Source organism: Ammospiza caudacuta, chromosome 2, assembly GCF_027887145.1.
Source record: "Ammospiza caudacuta isolate bAmmCau1 chromosome 2, bAmmCau1.pri, whole genome shotgun sequence".
Classification (NCBI taxonomy): domain Eukaryota; kingdom Metazoa; phylum Chordata; class Aves; order Passeriformes; family Passerellidae; genus Ammospiza; species Ammospiza caudacuta.
In genome coordinates this window covers 5483117-5507011 of record NC_080594.1, presented here as the reverse complement: position 1 = coordinate 5507011, position 23895 = coordinate 5483117, and the positions used below count along the sequence as shown (strand labels likewise).

The window sequence follows — 23895 nt, the reverse complement described above, 5'->3', positions numbered from 1 at the left end:
CTGGAGCATCCAGTACCACTGTGGAATATGACCTAGAACCTAGTCCTACTCCCACCCTGCTCAGCCAGAGTCAAGAGGCAGAATGTCCCAGAAAACAAAGAACTCAGCCAGGGTCTTTAGATCCTTAGCAGGAAGCTGTGCACTGGGGGCTAGGAGAAGAATTTTGACTTGTGAACAGACCTTGTGCCATACAAAAGCGCTTGCTGAAATTTTTAGTTTTATTCCCTGTTGTATCACTCTTAACTTAACAAAATCCTCACTGTCTGTGCTAGCACCAAGTGCTTAAAAAGTATGTTTTAGCTTCTGTGCCAGCCCCAGATCCCTGACCACATCAGGAGACAGGGCTTGCCACCCAAGCCCCTTTGCTGACACTTCCCTTGGCTGCAGGCAGTGCCTGGGCCCTCCTTTGCCCTGTTTCACCCTGCCAGCAGCCCCCCAAGTGAGGCACGTGGCAAAAGAGGGAGCCAAATCCCAGCCACCTAACACGGCACAGCCTCTTTTTCCATCTCCTCCCACTGCCCAGCCCAGGGAGAAGAAGCAGAGGAGACACTGACCAGTGGCTTGCACGTTGACGATGGCGCCCTGGGAGCGCTTGCGGGTCATGGCGTACCAAGAACCGTCCGGGTCCTGGATCCACTCCGCCGCCTCGCAGTAAAACTCGCCCTGGTCTGAGGGGTGCAGGTTGTAGATGGTGAGCTTGGAGGTGGTCTCCCCAACCTTGTCCAAGCGCACATCCCCTGTGGCCTGTCGCTGGGCGTAGGCGCTGCCGGCCCGCAGCACGAAGTCGCGGCTCAGGGAGATGATCTCGACGGGCGCCTCGCTGCCGCGCTGCCGGTACCACGCGATGGAGACGTGGCTGTGCTGGGCTGTGCTCTTGGACACCTCACACTTCAGCTCCAGGGAGTCGTGCTCCACCTTGTTCAGCGTCTGCGGGATCGCTGTCACCCGCAGCGAGTCCGGGATCACTGCAGCAGAGCAGATACAAACAGCCCAGAGTTAGCAACGCCAAAATGCCGAGGGCAAAGGCCAAACAACTTAAGAGAGCTGGGGGAGAAGTTTCTTTTCACAATTACAATTAAATACTAATTGTGTTAACTCACATTTAGCCTCTAGGAAGAAGAGAATTGTCCCCAAAGCCCTTGGCTGGGAAAGACCATGACCTGTAGCACAAACTCCAAGTGTGATGCTTAAATTCCTGCTCAGTGGGCCCCAGCAACTGAACAAGGTTTTCCATCATGCTGCAGAGCAGCACAGTTTATTGCATCCATTTCCCATCAAGGTATTTTGTCACGAGGAGCTTCTCCTCCATCATGTGCCCCCCAGCATGTTCTGTGACCTCCCTCTTGCCCACATCCTTCAGCTGCTCCTCAGCCCTGGTATGGTCTTCATCCCTCCTCAGTCACTGCTGGGGCCAAGCCAAACATACTCAGTTCCTTTAATCTTCCCTTATAAAAAAGTCAGGAGATCCAATTCCTGTCTCCATAGTTTATATTGTTTCCTCTTTTAATGACCCCCTCAGGCCAAAGGAAGGAGTTTCTGCATTCAGAGGGAACTGGGTCCTCTAAGGGCAGCAATACAATTACATCGTGACCAGTGCTCACTCCCAGGACACAGCCAGCTCAAGGCACTTGGTAGTAAAACTGCTGGCTGCTTTTCCACTTGATTAACTAGAGGAAAGGAAGTAGAGCTGCTAAAATCAGGATGAAAACCAAAAACTGCAGCCCTCCAACCTTGCTTGGATTTAGAGAGAGGTTTTACCACCAGAAGATGAGATTTTTTAATAAAGAATCCTTTCTAGACTTTGCTGTCTCAAGGAACATCACGTGGAAAGAAGAATGTAAACCTTCTCCCCAGCTCTGCAGGCAAGGCAGTGTTACTGAGCCTGCTAATGCCCACGGTTTTGCCACATACCAGTGGAATATAATTAACATATCTCAGTTTGGTTTCATTGACAGCTCTGGATGGTTTGACAAAATTAGCTGAGCTGCCAGAAGCTGCATCTGTTCCATTCAGGCACTGCTACAGAGAGCAATGAGCTGCAGTGAAGACAACCACTGGGATTATTTATGGCAGAAAAGTCAAAATCAGAAGAGGGCAAAGAAAAAACGGAACAAGCTGGGAGTAAATGAGAGGGAAATCTTCCCACATCCAGTCCAGATGGGAGCATTTCCTTTTACTACATGTTCACCACCCAACCTACTGCCTGCCATGAAAAACACCTTGTAAGGCTGCTTACACTGCAGGTCATTGTCTCTGTCCCTTTCACCACCACATCTTCTACTCCCTCCCTTCCCCTCATCTCTCTCATTGGAACCCCAATTCCCTGCTCACTGGCAACAGTTTCTGGCCAGGATCCTTCTTACCTCACCTTTCCCCTTATCCTGACTCCCAAACAGTGGCGACAGCAACAACCAACCTTGCCAATTCACTGTACAACAAGCTTTAAACTTCTCATTTCAAACCCTACTGAGTAATTTTCACACATACACAGCTCCCTTCTCTCTGCCCTCCAGCCATGGGCTCTTACAACTTCTCCTATGTTATTTAAATCAATTAAGCCTCATCATCAGCTTGCTGGAGTGACTTTCCTGAGGAGATGCTTCAAATGCAGAGCCTCTGTGCAACAGTTTATGGGGTGAAAGCAGGTACCTGTGAAGGACACGTGCCTGTCCTCTTTCCCCTGGTCTGAGAGCCCTGTGTACCCCACCAGTTCCCTGTGTGCCCCCCAGCCCTGCTCAGCAGCACAGCTGCTCTCTGGGTAAGCACAGGGAGCTGCTGACCCCAGGAGCCTGTCTGGCTTTGCAGGACAAGCCAGGTCATGCTCCAAGAGGGGACAGGCACTTGGCCTGCCAGACGTGGAGCTGCCCACTTCCCAGCAGCAATACAATACAGACCCAGCCTGTCTGAAGGCTGGATCTCAGGCAAGCACTTATCACACCATTCCCTGAGCAGGCTTCAGGCTAGCACAGACATCATTTTGCCAGCTGGAACCATGACTTTGTATTTCCAGGTCATAACCCAGCTGGAGGGTTAGCATCCTTTATCCCACATAGGCATGTTTTTGCAAAGTGCACTCCTGGAGAAAAGTCAGGAGTTTGGTTAGCGTGTCAGCGTGTGGTTAACGCTGTAATTTAACTGTGGCAACACCTGACACACTGTGCTGCATTCCTCCTGCTACTTCACTTAAAAAAGCCAACCAAGATCCTCCTGGTTAGAGGAACTGGTGAGACCTTTTGGGTTGCACACAACCTTCAGGCTGTTGTCTTACGTCAGCATGGCAGGGACAGATATTCAGTCAGTGCCACTTTCCTAACCAGGAGGACTTGACACTTGCTTGATAAATGACAGCCCAGTTTCCCAAGGATCAGATGATCAGGGAGGAACAAGACAGAGCCCTGAGGTGGCTGGGACAGCTGATAGGCTCTGTGCCTCACACCATCACTCATTCTTGGCGAGTGATGCACAAACAGCTGTTTATTTACACTGTAAGATGTGCCTCAGTGCTGTGCTCAGTCGGGGGGAAGCAGGCAGGAGAAGAGAAAATGCAATTCCCAAGGCACAGACTCCACTGGCCTGCACCAACAAGGGGTAACTGAGAGGGGACCTCATCAAAGTATGGAAGTGTCTGAAGGGCAGGGGTCAAAGTGGTGCTGAGCAGTAGGAGGAGAGAAACATGAGGAAACACTTCATTTCTGTGAGGATGACAAGAGCGCTGAGACAGGCTGCCCAGAGAGGCCGTGGAGGCTCCTTCTCTGGAGATACTGAAAAGCCTTCTGAACACAACCCTGAGTAATATGCTTTGGGGCACCCTACCCAAGCAGGGAGATTGGACTAGATAACCTTCAGTGGTCCCTACCAATCTCACCATTCTGTGACTCCATGTGACAGGAGAGCTACAGGCTTAGCCCATCAGGCTGGAGCAGACTAGGGCTGCAAGTCCCAGGGAAAAAAGGGAACACCAGGAAGGTGCTCACCAGGGCAGGACAGAGCATGCAGGATGTGCATTTTTGGAAGAGAGGCTCCTCCCAAGCCAGTCACCCTGCTCAGGTGGCACAGACATCAGTTTGCATTTCAGGACATGAGTGAGTCTCAGCACAGAGCCCACCTGGGAGCTGCCAGCCACCCACACTCATCCTGCAGCCACCTGCCACAGGAAGCACCAGGGCTTCTGGGGACACTCTGCAAGCTGAGCTCCACCTGAAAGCAAGGACAAGCTCAGATGAGAGTCACCTCCCTGCATGAAAGGGAGCAGAGCCACACATGAATCAGAGCCAAGTGGGATGCTGCAGGACACATCCTTTTGCTCTTTGTTTCTCACCCAGCTCCTGCCTGCTTCTCCTCTCTTCTCAATGTGCCATCCAGGCAGCCTTCTCTGCACTTCCCCCAGCATCCAGCCTTGCTTCCTTCCTTGTCCCCAAACACAAGTCCATCCCTGCAGCTGTCACGACCCTCTGCAAGCGTCAGTAGAACTCCCTTCTCTCCAGCATCAAGGTAAGGTTTGGCAGCAAGCAGCTGGACAAGGAGAGGAGTGACTGAAAAGCAATTCCTCGCAGCAAATCCACAATGCTATCATCCCTGAGCCAGTCACAGCTCACAGCTTTGAGCTTCTACTTACAACACTTCAGAGCAGGGAATACAGCATTTCCTGTGAGTCCCCAGGCCACTGGTCACTGCACAGGGTGCTCACAACCACCACCACGTTTTGAAAGCTCCTGAAATATTGAATATAAATATTTCCACTAGAGGGTGTCAGGGACTCAGCCAGGGAGAGTCCCAGGAGGGGGAGCTCAGAGCTGCTCCCCACCGGCCAGGGCAGCCCTCCTCAGGAAGCCTGCACACCCAGCCCCAGTCAAACCCGCCTCAAATGCACACACCTCAGTAACACATGATCAGTGAGAACTCAGTAAGCTAATTATGGCTGATTCCAGGACAAGGAGCTGGCTTACAGTCTCCCAGAAAACAGGCAGGGAGCAGAGACTGGTGTTCCCAGGTGTGCACACCTCAACACACTTTTCTCCAAGCCCCAGGACAGGCTCCAGGCTTCCAGCAGCTCCCAGTACCATGCTGAACTCTGCCCACACACACAAGGATGATCCAGGTGTCTCACCTTTCCTCAGGCTGGCTCTGGTTCATCCCTGGGTCTCCAAAACCCCAAACATCTCCAAGGGGTGGGTTATCAAAGCTTTTATGAGCCAACACAAAGCAGAGATCTACCAATGTTTTATCTACTCCCAGGCAAGGCAACAAAGATGCCTGAGACTCCCTTTCCTTGCCAAGAGATGCAGGAGGAGCATCAGGCTGGGAGCCAGAGGCTGGGGAAACAATGCTGTGAAAATCACTTAGCACCACAGCAGCCTTACACTTCAGGCTCTTCAGGAGTAAAACAACTCAGACAGGCTACCCAACACAGCTGGACCATCTCAGGGCCACTGCAGAACAAGCAAAACGCAGTAATCTCTTCTTCTCTCAGATTTCCTTATAGCTTTTACCCACTGATACACTTCAGAGACACTGGTGCTACCCTGTACCCCCAGCTGCCTGTTTCATGCCACCTGGGCAGAGCTAAGCTTACCAAGTATCAGGTGTGAACTGTTTAGGAAGAACAAACACATGTATTCCCTACCCCTAAGAAGCTCTTTCTGGATAAGACATACATCCTGGATTTTGCAGGGAATTAGTGCAAAAGCTATCTTTCCATCTGCCCCACATCATCTTGTTGCCCCATAGGGATCACAGCTCAGCACCAACAAACCTTCCAAAACAAGATGCTCAAGGGGAACAGCAATGCCAGAGCTACCGTGGTGAAACCAGACGCAAGCACTGGGGGAGGCACCTGAATGGTGGGAATATGAGGAACAGGAACACAGCACTTTGTTGTTAGACTCTGTAAAATCTGCTAACCCCTCTGTGGTCACCAAGGCACCCCAGGAAAGGAGGGAGGGTCTGCCAGCAGACACAGGAGCAGCTGAAGGGCTCTGTTTTCTCCCTGGCAGCTCTCAAGGATCCATCCCTCCCCCACAGCACTATTGATTCCTATTCCATCCAGGATCCAGGTACGTGTGCAGGCGTGCCGTGGGAGGGAGGGGGTGCTGGCAAGGCAGGAGCAGTATCCAGATTAGCAGTGTGATGCTCTGGAGCCCTCCTGCCTGGCAATTAGCTGTACATGCTGATCCATACCTGCTGCAGCACCAGGCACTCCTCCCTGTCAGTCGGGAGCACGTGCAGTCCCTTCAGCAGGGAGCAAACACACACACCCTGTCACACTGCAGACCCTCAATGTCACCTTTGCAAGGGGAGGAAAAAAAATCTGAGCTGATCATGCCACTGGTAGCATCCCTTTAGCTTGTTTTAGTTTTAAGTACCAGCCAGAAACTCTCAGGTGGCTGCAGGCAGAGGAAAGCTGTGATTCTGTTATTGCTGCTTCTAAGTTCCCCCCACTGCCCAAGGTCCTACCTGAGGATCAGAATTAGAGAAGTAAAACCTACCACCCCAAGAGGTATTTTACCACCCCAAGAGGTATTTTTACTGTGACTGAGGTGCAGGGTGTCTGTGCAGAACTTTCACTATTCTCTTCCTTGCCTACCAACATATAGCCACAGGCTCTGGCTACCACAGGGAAAAACAAGTATTAATAGTCTGGTTGATTGGGGATTACTTTCCTTCAGCAAAGCCCCTTCTGCACTGAAAAATAAAGATAGTTAAAGGCAGATAAAATACTAGCAATTATTTAACTAAACTAAAAAAGAAGTCATACACTTCTCTGAAATAGCAAATTCCCTTCAAGGTCCTGCAGAAGCAGTCAAAATATACTTTTCATCTTTATGGAAATATTTAGATCTTATTTTAAATTAGAAGTTTAACAACAAAGTCACTTTCAGCTGCAACTCAATCCAGAAATGGATAGTGAAGCACTGAACTTGCTCTCACTGGCATCACGGCAGTGTCCTATGGTAAGAGCAGGAAAAAAACAGAATAAAATAACACATCCCCAGGTTGCATGCTTGAGCTCTTTTAAAAGGGCAGTTTGCTACTGATTGAGCTGCTGGCAGAAGGCAGGAGGGGAGCTGAAGGGTTAAGTGAGACAGCATGGCAGTTGTTTCACAGCAGCAGTAATAAATCCTCTGATTACAATGGTATCCTTGTTGGTACATTAACGACTGCCTGCAATGATGATGCCAATAGAAATGCATCTCCCAATGCAACTGGGTGAGTTCAAGCAGCAAGTGAGAAAGGGCACAGCAAAAAAAAACCAAACAGAAGTAACTAACGTAGGAGAAAGGGGAAAGAGAATCCGACAGAAGATGTAAAAAGTAGAAATTAGGTCAGCTCTCTGACTCAGGGCCTGAACTCCTCTGTGCCGGTCGAGGGCTCTGCTTGTCACATGTGCAGCCCATCCATCTGAGGCTGTGCTCCCTCCCAGGCAGTGCCAGAGGGTCCCACTGCACTGCCTGCTCCAAGTCTCCACAATGGCCCTTGCAAGAGGTGCTTCCTGCACATCTGAGCTCTGTGAGACCCCTCAGACATCATGGACAGAGGTAACACACCCACCCCAGGCACACAGGGCAGCAATGCCCTCCTGCAGCTTCCCCAGCCCCACACAAACCCACAGGGGCTGGCAGCAGGTACCCCAGGACCCTCTCAGAAACCCCCTCCCTGTGCACCCAGAGCACGTGTGCAAGGGGACAGATGTGCTCAGCCCCAGTTCTGGCTTGTCTTTGGAGGAACCTGGGAAAGTTGAAGCTTTCCTAATTTCTCACAAGCGCTTCAAGCTCCAGGAAAAAGGACGCCTGCCCATCCCTTTTGCCTTGGGCTTTACTCTTGGGCTCCAGCCCCACCAGCACAGCACTGTTCACATCATTCCTTTGAGTGGATGCTCCTCCAAACATGCTAGCCCCCTTCCCCTGACTGCTGTGGGTGCAGTGTGACAGGTGCTGGGAGCACACTCACAGCCCCTGCCCTCAGCTGAAGCTGCTCTTGGCAACAGCACAAGCCAGGCTCCTGCTAACAAGCTCCTTCTCCTCTATCCACCCCTGTCCCAAAGCATCCCAAGGAGCATCTGCTTATTAGGACAGCTAATTTAGGTGGAAAAGTTCAAGCAACCTCATTAAAATTAAAAAAAGAGAAAAGAGGAGAAACCAGAAAGGGGTGGTAAAAGGACAAGGCGGCACCCAGCAGTGAGAGTCATCATTTGTTCATTAAGCAAAAATTATCTGGAGCATCAGTGGAGCAAACCCTGATGACAGCAGCCCAAAGAGCAAAGGCACTGAGGACAGAGAGGCAGCCAAGGAGTGCCATGAGCTGGGTGTGGGCAGAGAGCACAGGATTAATCCCTGCTGCCATCTCCCAGCCAGCTCAGGGAGGAAAACCTTTATAAACCTTTATTCCCTCACACATGCACACTTTCTTTTGCAATCCTGCTCTGAGAGGTAGATGTGCTCTGCAGGGACTGTGTAAATCAGCCTGCAAGTAAAAAATAGCCTTGAGGAGGTGGCAGAGATGACACCCAAAAGGACATGGATGTTTGCTTCTCTGCAACAAGGGAACTTGTGCTTGGAAAAAGGCTGGATATCCCTTCTCAACTACCCAGCACTTGGCAGGAGGTGGTTCCTGGCTAAGCTCAGAACCCCCAGACATGATCCAGGCACACTATGGCACTGCCCTGCTCTCAGAGCTCTCCCAAAGGTAACGCTCACACCCGGTTCTGCTCTGGGTGATGCTCCCTGCCCCAGCTGCTGTGCTCAGTGACACCTGGCCAGCCTGCCAGCCCAGCCCAGCCCAGCCCCACCAGCACCCCACAGACCCCTCCAAAACAAAGCCTGGGAGGGCAGCAATGGGCTGCAGACCACCATGTGCCACACCAACCTCTCACCTGTGGAGGCAACAACCTCCAGCAGCAAGCCAAGGTGAGACAGAGCACAAATCCCTCCTCTGGCTCCCTCCCTGCTCCACAATCTCACGTCTGAGAGGGTTTAGCTCTCCCACTGATCCTGAGCACCAGCAGCTACTGCAGCTTAAGGCAAGCCTAAGCCACTGCGAACACGAGGGCAGAGCACATCAGCACGCAACTCTTCCACCCAGGGTTAAGCTGATGTGTTTTACTTAACAGCACTTGTGAGCTAAGAGCAGGGATGTGGGAATTTGCTGGGGCTTAAAGCAGCACAGGGCAACCTGCTAAGCCACAGCCTCCTGGAGCCTGCAGGACAGGCAGGGAAAGCAGACAAGGAGCAAACACGGAGCTGATGCAGCCTGGGCTCCTCTGAAGCTGTGCAGGCAACACTGTCTTAACGTTTTACACCTCTGAAGCTGAAGTAAGAAATGACAGAAATAGGAAGCTTAGAAAATCCTCTTTTCTCCAATTTTTTGAGAAGCCTGATTCCATTCCACCTAGTTCACTGAGGCAGGCAATAGGAACAGCTGAACAAGGAGAGTCATGTATAGTATCATTACAAAACAGATCCCAGGCCACATTCCCCCCGGACTATAATGATGTTTGTGGTGCTTTATAGTCAGGTAAGTCACCCTTCTCAAAAATCAATTTTCAAGGAGGATTCATTCTCCTCTGCCTCGGCTATACAAGCAACACCAAGAGATAAGAGTGCAAGAGCTGCTTTCAGAGATTAGTGCCCCTGCTTCAAGAGCTCGGCAGAGATCACACAGGAGGTCAAGGTGTGCACGTGAGAGCTGCTTTTCCTTCACTTACTCAATAATGAAGGTTTTGAAACCAACAAGCACCTTTCTCCCATCTGCCTTTGGGCACCTAACCTGTCCCTAGAGGTGCAAAGTCCACGATCACAACTTCCAGCATCCCCTTCTGTCCTACTCAAGCCCAGCAGTGCTTTCTTTTTGCCTCCAGGGCAAGACAACACAGACCAAGGCACACCTGGGAGATGGTTTTGCAAGGAGAATCTGAGTCCATCCCCTCCAAAACCCACTTTTCTGCTGAACACACCAGAATGGAGCATTTCAACCCTTAAATGCAAAGCACCAAAGAAAGCACACAATTAGGCTTTACTCTCCACTATTACAGCTAAAATTCCTGTTCAGCCCAGGTCTGGGTCTCAAGTTCCTATGGAAAGACAAAGAGAGAACTCTGGCATCCTGATGCACAGACAGGGAAGGAGAGAATCACATCCTCCACATGCAGATTACTGAGAGACATGGGATAGTTAATAGGTAGATGAGAAGAAGTTCTGAAATCTAAGGCAAAAACCAAAGCCATACAAACTAAGACAGTGGAAATCCTTTCTTCACCTATCATTCCTGTTTAAAGCATGGAAATTATTTGTAACATATTACACAAACATACACCTTCACCAGACAATAACCATGTAGGAGCCACAAAGTCAGCATGAGCTGGAAGGATTTCTGGAAGCTGGAAGGAAGGGTGGTGGCTCTTTTGCATATTTCCAAGCTACTTTCTTCCAACAAGGTTTTGGCAGGTCAGAACTGTTACTCTGAAGCTGGCACCCTCATAATGAATGAAAGGCACAGTCTGGCTCTTGCAGGATGGAGTCCAAGTTCCCCAGCCACAAGGACCACCTGCTCTTCTCCTTTACTAGAAACTGAGGAAAGCAGAATTAAGATGAATAAAGCTAATTCAGCCAAACAGTTGACAGCCTTCTGCCATCTGGTCAAGGTTGCATAGATAAAACAAGGCAACATCCATTTCTGCAAATCTGCTTCCTTGAGGAGTTTATTTTCTACTGTACCTCTGCAGTTTGGTGTCTTACTCACATGGCTATGTTATCTCTCTTCTCCAAGCTTTGTCTAGTTCAGCTGGTGGTAATTTGAGGGACAGAGGATAAGTAAAAGGGAGGTGAAATGGCTCTGCTTGAAATCTTTTGGCTTTCCAGACTGCAAAAAAATGTAATTGTGTAGCAATGAGCTAGTCTGGAAAAGCCAATGTGGCATGTACAACCAGCTGACTTCCTGCATGAGACTGTCAGGCATCTCTGTATTAGTACCTTTTAATAAATGTGTTTATTTTTATATGCATTGATCTCAGCAGCACAGACAGACAGTGATGGTTACAGCCAGAAGGGAAAGCTCAGTCTTCAAGAATACAGGTAGCTCTCCTCCATCACAGTGCTCCAAGTTTTCCAGGACACCCCAAATCCTTTGCAGGAGACTGTGGGCATTTAAAAATAACTGCTCAGGAAATAAATCTCTCATTAAAATAAGGAGAAGATGCTTTTGGCACACCTACTACTAACCCAAAGGCACACAGTGCATCAAAGCCGTGCATTAAGAAACCCACTCAAAACACTAAAGAAAATAAGTCACAAAATAAACTAGTAAATAGGAAGTTTCCATGATGTCTACAGAGCAGGATCAATAGCACTGACTCCAGCAGAATTTAGCATTTTATTTATAGGGTCTCCAGCCCTTCTACTGGTAAAGCCTCTAAATGAGAGCCAAATTGACACACTCCTGTCCCCAGATCCACAGACAGCTCCCACAGTTTTCCCACTCTGTGCTTGTTTCACCATTGCATCTGAGTGCAAAAGGCCCTGCAAGCTGCCAGCTTCCCAGCTGCTGCTCCCCTGCAGGTAAATGGCAAAATGGCCAGCAGGAAGCATTGCACTCAGGCTGCTCCCCAGGAATGCCCTGGGCAGAGGGAGGCTCTGGAGTTTGACTGGCTGAGATACCCAGAGGGAAAAGCCTGGGAGCAGCAGCAGACACTGTGCTGGTGGCTGTCAGCTCAGCAGATGGAGGAAAGCACAGCATAAGGGAAACACCACCAACTCACATCAGCCTCAAATGACTCCGGAGCAGGAGGAGGGCGAGGGAAGCTCTAAGCAGTTACAGAAAGAGGACTCTCTAAATGTGCTGGGCTGCTATGAAAGGAAAATGAAGGAGCAATCCTAAGGTAATCCTTTTGACAAGAGTCTTCAGGAGGGGCTTCTCAGCACTGCAACACTCTTGGACAGTATCTTTTTCATATTCACCTTTTTACCAGCCTCTGGCGGGTAAATGTTCTCAGGTTGACCTCTTCCTACAGATATTTAGGCTTCCAGAGGAGGCAGCACCACCTGGCAGTGCAGTGTTTGCACCTGCCTCCCACCTAACTTCTGCAAGTGGCCACTACTTTGAGAATGGCTAAAGTTCTCAAAATGAGAGGGAAGACAGCAGTTCAAGAGTAAGTTTTGCAGATTGCATTAAATAACTGGAGAAGCAGAAGAGATACCCACCACATACTAATATGGAAAACAATTAAATGTTTGGTCAACCTTTAGACACCAAAGAAGTCACCTGGAAAATAACCATGGCACTATGGCAATCAGGGGAAAGCAGTGATTGCACTTTTTTAGATACTGAGCAATTCAACCAGGCAGCAAAACCCACAGGAAACCAAACTTCAGTAGTTCTTCTGCCCACATTTATTCTTCTTTCTTTTATAAAAGTCTCCGAAGTTGGCACTGGTATCAGCATTCTATCCTGTCTAAAACAAGGGACTACTCAAACAAAAGAACCCACTGAAGGTAGACTCAAGAGCCTTGTTTTGTGGCATAGCTAGGATACATCATCCCTTCTTGCTTATCACTGTTTTGTTCCCTGTAACAAAGCAGGAGAGTTTTAAAGGCTATCATATTTCAGATCACAGCTAAATTCTTATAAACACAGCCTTCAAAAAGGAAGGGAAGAGCTTTAGACTGTTCCTTTTCTTCTGTTACATTAAAATGGTATGAAGGTTTTTTCTTCTTTTCCACATAATTATTCTGGTGGAGTTTTTTTGTGTTCTAAAAGCTTTGCTTGAGCACATTAGGTATTCAAGTCTCCTGTGCCCTGGCAAACTCAAGGGTGACTGAAGAACTAGTGGAACCATGACAGCACAGAGGGGAGAGTGGGGAAATCAATACATGAGGGAAGGGAGCTCCAGTCAGACTCTTAGAGCTCCCATTAACAGGCACACTTGGGAAAGAAATTCCTTGGGAAATGCTCTCTTACCTGTGGCCTGTTAGCAGAGGTGGTCACACCTGAGATTCCAAACAGCTACACAGCAACTCCAAAACTAACTATACAGCAACATTGAACACTGCTGCCCCAAAATAAGCAGGGAAGGGATTAAAAAAAAACAAAAACAATCATCCTTGTTTAAGAAAAATGTTCATTCTTCTAGCCATCACCAAAAAAAAAAAAAAAAAACAAACAAAAACCACAACATAAAAGAGACAGAAAGCTATTTTCCCATAAAATTCATTGCAAGTTTATTTGAGTACTCGATCATCCTCAGACATTCTGGATCTATTAAGGTCTGGTTTATGCCAGAGAATTCCACACAAAGTGATTTCAGTTAAACTAATGCGGCCTCTTATCCTTGCTGTTAAAAGAGGTATTTGTAGCAGACTTTAATCCATGCAGTTCACCTTGATAATTTCAGGAATTTAAGGGTATCCACAAAGGGGTGGGGGTAGCGAGACCGTGGAAAAGATACACAGGCAGAGTGCAAAACTCACAACCTCACACATGGCAAAAGAAAAGCCAATTCCTATCATGCCACCACTGCAAATTCAGCCCCCAAGAGTACTAAGAAGCAATATGAGAAAAAGGTAAAGATTAAATTCCTAGGAGGCTGGCAAATGCCCCTCCTTTATCCACAGAGCTGCTGAGGTGCACACCACCACACTGAGAGCACAGCCTTCCACTGGCTCTGGGTAAACCTGGCTTGGGAACTATTTCCTATGGCCCACGAGCTGTTTGCCTGTGGAAACAGGCTGAGAGTGGGTAAGAGAGAAATGTGTCATGTTCAGCCTGCACACAGGAACAGAGACAGAGTGGGTGGATGTGCAGCCTAACAGGGGCTCCAACACTGGCTTGCTGAGTTTCACCTCCACCAGTCTCCTCCTACCTCTTTTCCCCTGCATTTATTTTAAGCTCTTAGGTCCCTGTGATTCAACATTTTTCCTTTAAGGAAAAGAGTCATGTATCTGTTTTCCACCTCTACAGCTGGTGGTGACTGCTGTGGTTTTGCCCTAGGTGCAGACCAATACACTGCTCAGAGAGATTTTGAGACAGGGCTTTCCACGGAACTATGGAAACACTGGCTCCCTCCTGGAAATGTTATTTCCACAGAAGGACTGATGCATGCATGGCTGGTGGATGGCAGCAGGACTGTCCCTGCTGGGAGTCAGGCACAGCTTAAAAAATTGCTCTACTGGGAAAGGAGGAAAAGCAAGGTCAACAAACTCAGTCCTTCCCCATTTTGCAGTGCACAGCTGCTCATGGAGATGGGCAGCACTGGAGACCCCAGCCTGGTTTGGAGCAATCACATTCCTCCACCTGCCTGTCCTTGGGTCAGACTTGACCTCTCAGAAATGCAAACAACATCACACCTCCCCAGAGCAAAGTGTGCCATCTTCATCCATCACAGCCATGTCCTACCTAGCCAAGAAACCTCCCACAGTGCCAAGGACCTACACAAAACCAGGTGACCGCCTTACAAATCCTCTCAGTAGCCCAACAGGAGGTTGGCTCCTCCTCAGCAAACAGAAGAGCATCCATCAGGGTCCTGCACTGCTAAAACCTTACTATCCTTTTAGACACTACACAACCTTCCTTTCCTTCTTTCCCAAAATCACCGACCACTTCCACTGACACAGCAAAACCGACCAAAACAGGGCAGACAGTCCTCTGCAGCACAACACTTCTGGGTGGAAAATGGCAGGATTTTCCCAAGGTGTGATCAAATGGCTGTGCAACCCCAGGCAAGCACTGAATCACTGCCTCTCCAGCCTCCCTGCATCTGGAACAAAAGCCAGCAGGGCCCTGGGAGAGGCTTTGCTTTCTGTCCATGCAGCAGCTCCTGACACATCCCAGAAGGAAAGGCTGGATTGTAACCTGCAGCCCCAGAGATACACAAAAGGAGGACACCATCAGCTGTACACACTCAGGAAACTTCACCTCACTGGGAAAATAATTGCAAGGTTTGGGCTGTGTTTGTTTTCCCAAAGCCCCCAGTGGCTGTCACATTATCAGAGCAGATTACAGAGCATCTCTGCTGACATGCTCAATCGCACACACCTGTGAAAACCTCTCATTTTCCTTTTAAATATTTCCCTCCTTCCTGTCTTCCACTTTTTATTATTTCAATTGTTTCTTCACAACCTCATTTATCTTCAGAGTCAGCCATTTAGATTTTAATAAAAGGCTTCACTGTCTATCCCCTTTTTTCTTCAAAGGCCCCGATTTATTTTGCTGCCTCTTCTTGGTTCCCCCCAGCCTAATTGTTATTATTTTTAACCTTCAGTACTTTCCTTTGCTTTCTTCTCCATTCTAATCACTCCCTGCTCCTGTTTTCCCCTCTCTGTACTAAGTCCCTTTCATCCCTCACCTCCCTCTCCGCCCCTGGCCAAGCATCCAAATGCACGCGGAGCAAGCGTAACCAAACATAAATATGAAAGGGATCATCCAATTTCAGCAAAATGCTTGCCCCTACCTATTCAAATATTTAACTTGCAATGACTAAGCCCAAGAAGATCATAAATTTGTTTTACAGACCTCTGCAGGTCTTTAATAAACCTCAGGCTGCACCTCGCTGACAGCCAGAGCTGCAGTTGCTGAGCTGTTTCCTATGCATTACAGCAGATTTGCTCCAAGGTAAGCAAGAGGGATGCTGGGCTCCAATTAGAAGCAAGGAGATTTCATTCCCCAGTTGCTGGTTTATTGAAATTCAATGCTCCCTCTCACCTGACGCTTTGTTATGCTAACCCCTACCAGCCAGCAAAGATTTCCGGTCCATGGGGAAGGCAAGCAGCCACACTCCCAAGACACCCAGGGAATTGTCCTGCAGGTGACACTCCCATCAAACCTGGGAGTTGATGCATCCTGCAGCATTGGTGAGACCTGTGGCATTGCCAGGGACTCTTGTAGGGTCCCACTGCCCAACAGAGGGGCCGCTCCTCCTAAAGGAAGGCAGACATGGGGGTGTCACTGAAGGCACTCCACACCAGGGGACACCAGGTGACAGCCACATCCTGCACCAGATTATGGCAAGGGCTGTGTGGGGCTCTTCTTACCTTAGAGGGGCAGGAACTCCTGGGGTTCTGAACCCCTTGCACAGAGCACCATCAGAGTCTTGCACTACTATTTCAGACACTACACACCATTTCATCCAAGCCGTCTCCTGCTGGGAACATACAGCTCCCACTGCATTTCCACCTTGTAGAAGTGCATGGTGTTCGCTGAGCTTGAGGACTTCAGGGCTGAGCAGCCAGCTGGGACACCAGCTATCCCAGACCATCTCCCCAGAGCCCTGTGCTGCACAGTGGTGTCTGAGAAGAAAAGATGAAACCTCCAGGCAGCTCACAATGCCCTGGGATAAGCATTTGGGAGCTGCTGGCCCCTTTCACTCACTGCCCTGCCTGGGGAAAAATGCAGAAGGCAGGACAAAGATACAGACAAGGAAACCACTCCTGGAGTGTAAAAGAGCCCTCACAGGAGTCATACTCCACTTTGCAGCATTTCATTAAAAGTAAACTCTCCTGAAGGGAAGAAAATAGCATCTTTCTTTTCCAAAATGGGAGAAAACATGCAAAAGCTGAACCATACATGCCCCTGGGTGAGGCAGTAAGACAGCCTATACTATTAATGCCCACCAAGGAGTTTTGACATAGCACTGCCATAGCATTGGCAAAAAGACTGCATTTACAGATTGGAACAGGGCTGCAAAACAGTGTCATCTAACTCTTCATGCCTTCTGTCCATTTCTAGAGGAGACAGAAAGCTGCTTCAAATGGCAATGTAGACTTTACGTGTGGCCAAGCTGGGTGCACAAACCTGGCTGAAAGAGAATGCATCTATTTTTGTTTTACCTATCCTGTCAGTTAATCCCTATGTTTCACACTGGCTCTTTACACCCACCCTCAGCCATGGAGATGCCCTCAGTAACGTGGCAAGCCTTGGGTGAAGTTTGGCTGGAGCAATCCTACTGCACCCTTCCAGCAGTGCTGGAAGGGGCTCCTGCCTGCCCAGCACACACCCAGGCACCACCAGCAAGGACCTCAGGCTCTGCTGGGAAGAAGGTGCCTGAGTTTAGCATCCCACAGGAAAAGCAGGTCTCACCAGTACAACCAGCCCCACAGCAGCCAGCCCTGAGCTCCGCAGAGGGAAAGTTTTTTAAACCACCCCAAATTCCCCAGCATCCCTCTGGCTGCTTTCCCACAAAGCAGACCTCAAACCAGTCTCTCACTAGGAGGAGATAAATAAATAAAATAAAATAAAATACGCCCGTGTGTGGGCTCATGCAATTTTAATCAAACTAATGTCTGCAGGAAGGGGGGGCAGAGGGCCGGGGGCAGGGAGGGATTACTTGTTCTGAGCGCTCCCGTTCGTTCCCATCTGCGATCCCTTCACAGGAGCACGGGAGGCACAAAGAGAGCACAGGGCTGGCTCTGCTTTAGTCACCGTCTGCTGCTCCTGGTGGCAGCCAGAGAGCACCCCGGGGAGCCACTCCTGTGTGCTGTGCCAGCTCATCACACACCGACAGGAGCACCTGGAGGGGGGAAAGCCAACGGGAGAGGAAACCCGGCATCCTAAAAAACCAGCGGTAACTCACGGCAGGAGTCAGGGAAACCAGAGCTGCTTCCCCATGGGAGGGCACATGGGCTGGGAGAGAGAGCACCCTGAGCTCCACTGGGAATGGTCTTAGCCAAAGGAGCAAGGACACTGCTCCTTTGTGGCAGGGTGACAGCCTGGAGCAGGCATCAAGGCAAGCGGGTGGCAGAGAAGCACCGAAACGATAATTGTGGGCATCTCTGGGGTGCAAGGAGAAGGCAGCAAGATGGAGCAATGGCTTGAAAAGTACTGGGTGCCACTACCTTCAGAAATAGCAGGCAAAAAGCTGGAGCTGCACAAGGGTAAGAGAAGCTAGTGGCTTGTGGGGATATAGTGATGTTTGCCAGCTGTGTCAATGTCTGATGCGCTTCAGAGGTGAAGGAGAGAAGATCATGGCAAGAGCAGAAGGGGAGCTCCATCTCCCACCTGACCATGCAGCCCTGCAAGCTTCCATGCCTGCCTCTCAGCAGGCCTGTTGCTAAGCCAGCAACAGCAATGCTCACCAGCCTCACAAAGGAACACAAAACGCTTAGTAACCATTTGGGAAGAGGTCCATTCACCGCAATACCTCCCTCGGGGACACCCGAGAGCCACCAGCTGTGGGGAGAGGCAGAGGTGACTGAGCTGCTCAGGGGGGCTCAGGTATTAACCCACCCCCAGCCCCTGGGACCTGGACACAGCTCCCAGATGGGGATTAAAGCCAGCTAAATGAGAATTTCAAACACACACCCTGCAGCAGCAAATAATCAGGTGCCAAGAAGGAGATTAACCCTGTGGGGCTGAAGGAAACAAAGGCATAAGAGTCGGTCTGTTTAAGAAGCTGCTGCTGCTGCTTCTCCCAGACCAGCATAAATCCGACCAGGAGGAATCTGAGGGCAGTGCCTGCGTGAGAAATAGTGATTGCTAGGAAATAAAAGCCTCTGACTTCATGCAGATCCACAACAAGTGGCACGAAGATCCCTGCAATAGCTGCTAGGCAGAGGCGGTGAGTCAGGTAGTCTCCCACCCAGGTTGTACCACAGGAAGCACGGCGCTTCAGAGCTTATTTTAGCTGATGGTGAGCAGAGCACAGAGCTCCTGCAGCAGGCCCTGCTCTGCCAGCTCCCAGACCTACAGCAGGCAGCACACAGCACCCTCAGGCACCGACTGCCATGCCCTGACAGGTGGGCAACAGCTCCTCATCTGGGGTCAAAGTAACACACAGGCCATTGATGGAGCAGTGGGGCTATGGGGATGTCCTTCACAGGTCACAAAGCCATTATTTTGGGGGGGTGCATGCCAGCCAAGAGGGGTTGCTGTATCTGCAGACCCAAAAGAGCAACGCCCTGGTCAGCATTTACATGTTCAGGGGACCGTCCATTCCAAGGCAAGATGGCAGAGTAGGAGGAACTGCTCCTCATTTGCAAGCAGATGCAGGCAGTGCTCCATTTGGGAGCAGACTCCTCCTGCACCCTGCTGGCAGGAGAACAGCTGTGAGAGACGTGCTCCTTACTCAGGGGCCAGCCTTGTGTCATGACAGGCTTCCAGTGACACGTCCCTAATGCTCGTGCCGCTGCAACAGGAACACGGTTCCAGTCAAGCAGCCTCCAGCAATACCACCTTGGGCTGTGATCTTGTCAGGTTCCATAAGCTTAATCAGGCTCTGCTCTGGCTGCCGTGCAGGGGTTTCACAGACAGGCTGGCTGGCTGTCCTGCTGCTCCACACAACACCCCTGAGTGCTCAACAGCAGTGCTAAGTCCTGGCAGTCAATGAGAGGACTCACATTTCAGTCTTGTCAACTTCAACCAGAAGATAGTAAGGGACAGGATGGGTGGCCCTGTGGGCATCAGCTCAATGGACCAGTAATAGGGCTGGGACTGTGATGCCTGGCTCCAACTCATGACACTCTAGCAGTGATGGAAAGCATCTTCTAGCCTTTCAGCGAGAGATCTGAGGAGGGGGGGTTCTACAGTAGCTCCTGGAGGCACCTGTATCATCTAAAACATCTCATTAGTGCAAACTGCCCACAGGTATCTGGCTGAACTTAGCCCTACCAGAGCACCCTGTGGCCCGAACATACCACAGGAGAGAGCAAGTCCATCTTGCTGCTCTGATGGTCTGTGACAGGGCTGCCTGCAGAAACTCATCCCAATTCTGCCAGGGGCAGCTCAGCACCCCTGAAGCACCCTGAGCCAGCTCTGTGCTGTTCACAGCAACAGGCGCCGGCTCAGCCCGGCCCCACAGGCACAACCCAAACCCACAGCACTGCTGCCCAGCTCAGCACAGGGGCACAGACACCTCTGGGGTCCTGCTCCTCCTCTGCCCTTCCCTCCATCCACATCAAACCCTCACCAAGAGGCTCTCTAAGCAAGTGAGATCTGAGGTGTCTGCGGATGGGCACACAGGACACACTGCTCTGGCCACAGACACGCGGGAGCTGAGGGATCTGAGAGTGCTGGGCACCAGCGTCTCACTCCCCACTGCTCACCAGTCCTGTGACTCACAAAGTCACTTCAAAAGCAGCTCCTCAAAGCACCACCACTGCCTCTGACATCCCAGTCACAAAGGGAGAGGAATAAAGGGTAGGAGGCAGCAGTGCAAAGGTAATTACTGCATCCTGACAGCCCTGATGGAAGACAGCACTGAAACCCCCATTGTCTGCTTCAGAGTCAGAAGCCTGAAACAGCATCTAGGGCACTCGAAGGACACATGGAAAGGGTCCCACAAAGCCCTGCAGGAGGCCAGATGGACAGGGACCCATGTCTCTGGCACTTCAGGGGCCTCCTCCCGTTGCAGGAGGGAGCAGGGACACTCATTTCTCCCCAGCCACAGTCCCTCTCTGGCCATCCCCATTTCAGCTCTCCCTGCTTCAGTACCTCCAAGATGCCAACCTACACACCCCACTGCTCTCAACAGCACAAAAACTCCCATCCAAGGTCTTCCACCTGCCACTTCTACACTCTCTCCTCCTCCTGCCTTCCCAGTGCTGCTGTTCCTGCTGCCTTTCTTATCTCCTCTCACCTTCTGCTGGGTTTTTAACCCCTCCATCTCCCTCAGCCCACTCACTCTCTGCCTTGCATGCCTTCATTTGCTCTCCTTCACACTGCCCAGCACTAGGATGACCACAACCTTCCCTTTCCTCACTAAGGGAAGGGGTGCCATAATCTCCTATCCCACAAAGGGTCCACCTTTGGCTCAGCTTACCCTGCACCCCAGGACTCTGCTTGGAGGCAGGAACCTCTCATGCAAAGGGATGCTCTTCCCTGCACACTCCTCTGGATATGCTTATACACTCAGGAGCTGCTTGGATGATGGGCAGTGCTCCTAAGATCTGAGAAGGGAAGACACTGGAAGCACCCCCATGACCACAGCACACCTTTCACTCTGCCCCAGAGCACCTGCCCCTCTCAGGGCAGCCCTTCCAGCCCGCACCCACAACAAAGGAGCTCCTTCAAAGCACAGAATCTCTCCAAATTATGAGAGACTTATGCCCATGCCCCTGATAATGCCACCTCTCCAGCCACTTTCCCTTCCCCACAGGTAAACACTGCTGTGCCAGTGCTCCCCCTTCCAGCCCCAGTGCCAGGTGGGCCACCCATCAGGCACAGCCATCCCCTGCAGCTCTGCAAGGACTCCTGTCTGGGGACAGGTGGCATCAGTACACCTGAGAGAGCTCAAAAGGTGACAACAGACTGCCAGAGCACCTGTGGTCATCTGTGGCATGCTGATGCAATTTTTTTGCAATTTTTCAGTGGACACAGAGCCTGACATTAACCCTCTGCTAAGCAACCTGCTTTTGAATCTCTTCACTTCCATGCAGCAGCACAATGCCATAAAGAAAACCCATCTCTCTAAACCTTCTCACCCCCTCAGTGTGTTTGGCATTACAAGTTACTATCAGGAAACACTTTTGCTAAGAAACGGCTTCATAAAAATCTTGCTCTCTTGAATAGGCAGCTAAAAATGAAGGACGACAGGGTCTGAGAAAGTGAAGTGCTCAGAGCACATTGTGCCTAGCACAGAGGCATTCCTGTCCAGAAAACCCTGCCTGCCATGACACACTTCCCCAGGGCAGGCATCCCTAGCTCTACATTTCTTTGGAGAGCCCTAAGTTATCATTTCAACTCTCAAGCAGCAAGGAATAAAGCCCTGAAGGGTGCAATACGTTGAACCACAATGTCAAGGAACTGGGCCGGGACACTGAAGGGCATCCAGCCCATTAGCACCAACTCATCATCCACAATCCCTCAAGGCAGAGGCTCATTCTGACTTCAAATGGGGAGCAGAGCAGCCCCACCTCTTGCTTCTCTCTGCATTCTAAAGCGCCTTTGTTCGGGTTTGCCCTGTTAGCTCTGGCTTTTCTTTGTAGGCTCTTCCAGAAGCATCCCTTGTCGATGGCAAGGGCAAGTGGGGCGGCTAATCCCATTCCATTAGCATCCTCGGAAATGCTCCAAGGACTAGGATGCTGCCTGGGTGCAGGTGGCCAGAAGGCGGCTCTCGGTAAGACAGCACGACTTCTGGATGCGTGCACACACATCCAGGCCCAGAGCCGTCTGCCATCAATAAAGCCTGCCAGAGGGGGGAAGAGGATAAACACACAGCCCACATGTGGCTCGAAAGGAGATTTTTCTCCTACAGGCACAGCTTTCCCAAAGCCAAAGGTTGCCAATGCTCCTCTTTTCTGAAGGTGACACAAAACTCCTCAATGGGGGGAGCATGTTATGTACAAAAACAACTGAGCACCCTCCCACAAGGGCCAGGGAGGGTGGAGGGGACACCCCCAGCCCCCCATGCTCCTGGGGGCTGCAGCAGCACAGCCCCTGATACCCCAGGGGGCAGCTAAAAGGCTGACAGAAGCCATCCCCTCCTCATATGATGACCCAGCAGTGCCTGCAGCACTCTCATGTTTCTTGCAGCCCCCCTTCCCATTACATTTCCCATTTATAAACAGCTGTTTGGCAGTACTACTAATCAGTGCTGCATGGAATAATGTTACTTTTCCCAACACATTACTACTTTATCTTCTATCCTCCCCACCTCCAGCTGCTGCTTTCCTTCCACCACCTCCAGCCCAGAAAGCAATAATACATTTCTTCATTTTATTCAGGCTCTACTTTTCTGATAGCACAAACAAATTACTTGGAACCCATGAAAAAAAACAACCCAGAAAGTTTTGTTTTTTTTTAAAATTAAATACTGTTAAACCCACTTAAAATAAATACTTGCTGAAGGAATATCAGCTGGAGACTGCTCTCTGACTTATAATAATCCCACTGCGCCCAGGGAAATCCTCTTAAACCTATATCAGATAAAGATTGTAAAACTGTTAGGGGGCTAACCTGACAGGGCAGACACAGAATCAAGATGGAAAATTTCTCTCCCCAACTCCTCCTCACCAAGGGGCAGCTGTGTCCCAGAGCAGGTCAGGTTTCCTTCTCAGCACACAGAGCAAAGCTCTGCACCACCTGGAGCTGAAGGGAGAGGGGAGGAAGGCCAGTCCTGCCAGGGCTTTGGGCTGAAGGAGGAGGAGGATAGGGCTGCTGTGGAACTCTAAACCACCAAAAAATTGCCCTCCCTTTCCCACCTCTCCTGTGGGTAGCAAAAGCAGGGCAGAAACCCTCTGGAGCTTCAAAACTAAAGGATTCTCCCCATCTGCCCCTTCCCCCAAACCTTCTCTCCCTCATGCTCAATAGCAACATCTCTAATTAGAGATAAGGATTCCAAATCATCAGAGCTAGGGGTGGGACAGAAGCAGCAGGATTTCAAGTTTAGTGCTATCTTATCTGAGATGACAGAAAAGATCTGATGTAGATCGGTAATGCTCCTAGGAGAAATTTGTGCTGCTCTGCAGTTTGCTTGAGCACCAGCCACCAGTTTGACTTTGTTGGTTTTGCAATTTTTCAACAAGATCCACACCACAGGGAGCATTTTGTGGCACAGAGCTGAGCAATGGGCACTGCACTCATCCTCTGCTATGTGGAGACTCCATTGTTCATCACCAGACCTACGTGTTCTCCAAGAGAGCTCAAGGAAAGCATCACATCAACAGCAGAGACAGCTGCCCCTGCCTCTCAGGGCAGCAGAGCGACAGAAGTGCAGAGCAACCAAGTCTGAGGGGCTGGAATTAAAGAACAAATAAAACAATTCTCCAGGGAAAACAAATTAGAAAAAAAAAAAAAGAAAAGAAAGAAGAGTGGGAGGAAGAGTAAACACAGCAAAAACCTCCCCAGGGAGGCACAGCAGGAAGAATAGGCAATGTGGAAGGCGAAGTTTTCGGTGGTAATGGAATCAGGGGCCGCTCCATTGCAGGATTTCTCAGTGCTGCAGCTGGCTGGAGCCACGGGGACCGTATTCCCTGTCAG

The 23895-nt window shown here is 50.2% G+C and overlaps 1 protein-coding gene across 1 annotated transcript in view; it reads right to left on the bottom strand.

Moving 5' to 3' along the window:
• IGSF3 (immunoglobulin superfamily member 3) overlaps window positions 1–23895 on the bottom strand; it is a 92456-nt gene that overhangs the window by 31224 nt on the left and 37337 nt on the right. Inside the window, exon 3 of the mRNA XM_058824549.1 lies at window positions 555–965. Coding sequence (XP_058680532.1) covers window positions 555–965 — 411 coding nt within the window. The remainder of the gene's footprint in view (window positions 1–554; window positions 966–23895) is intronic.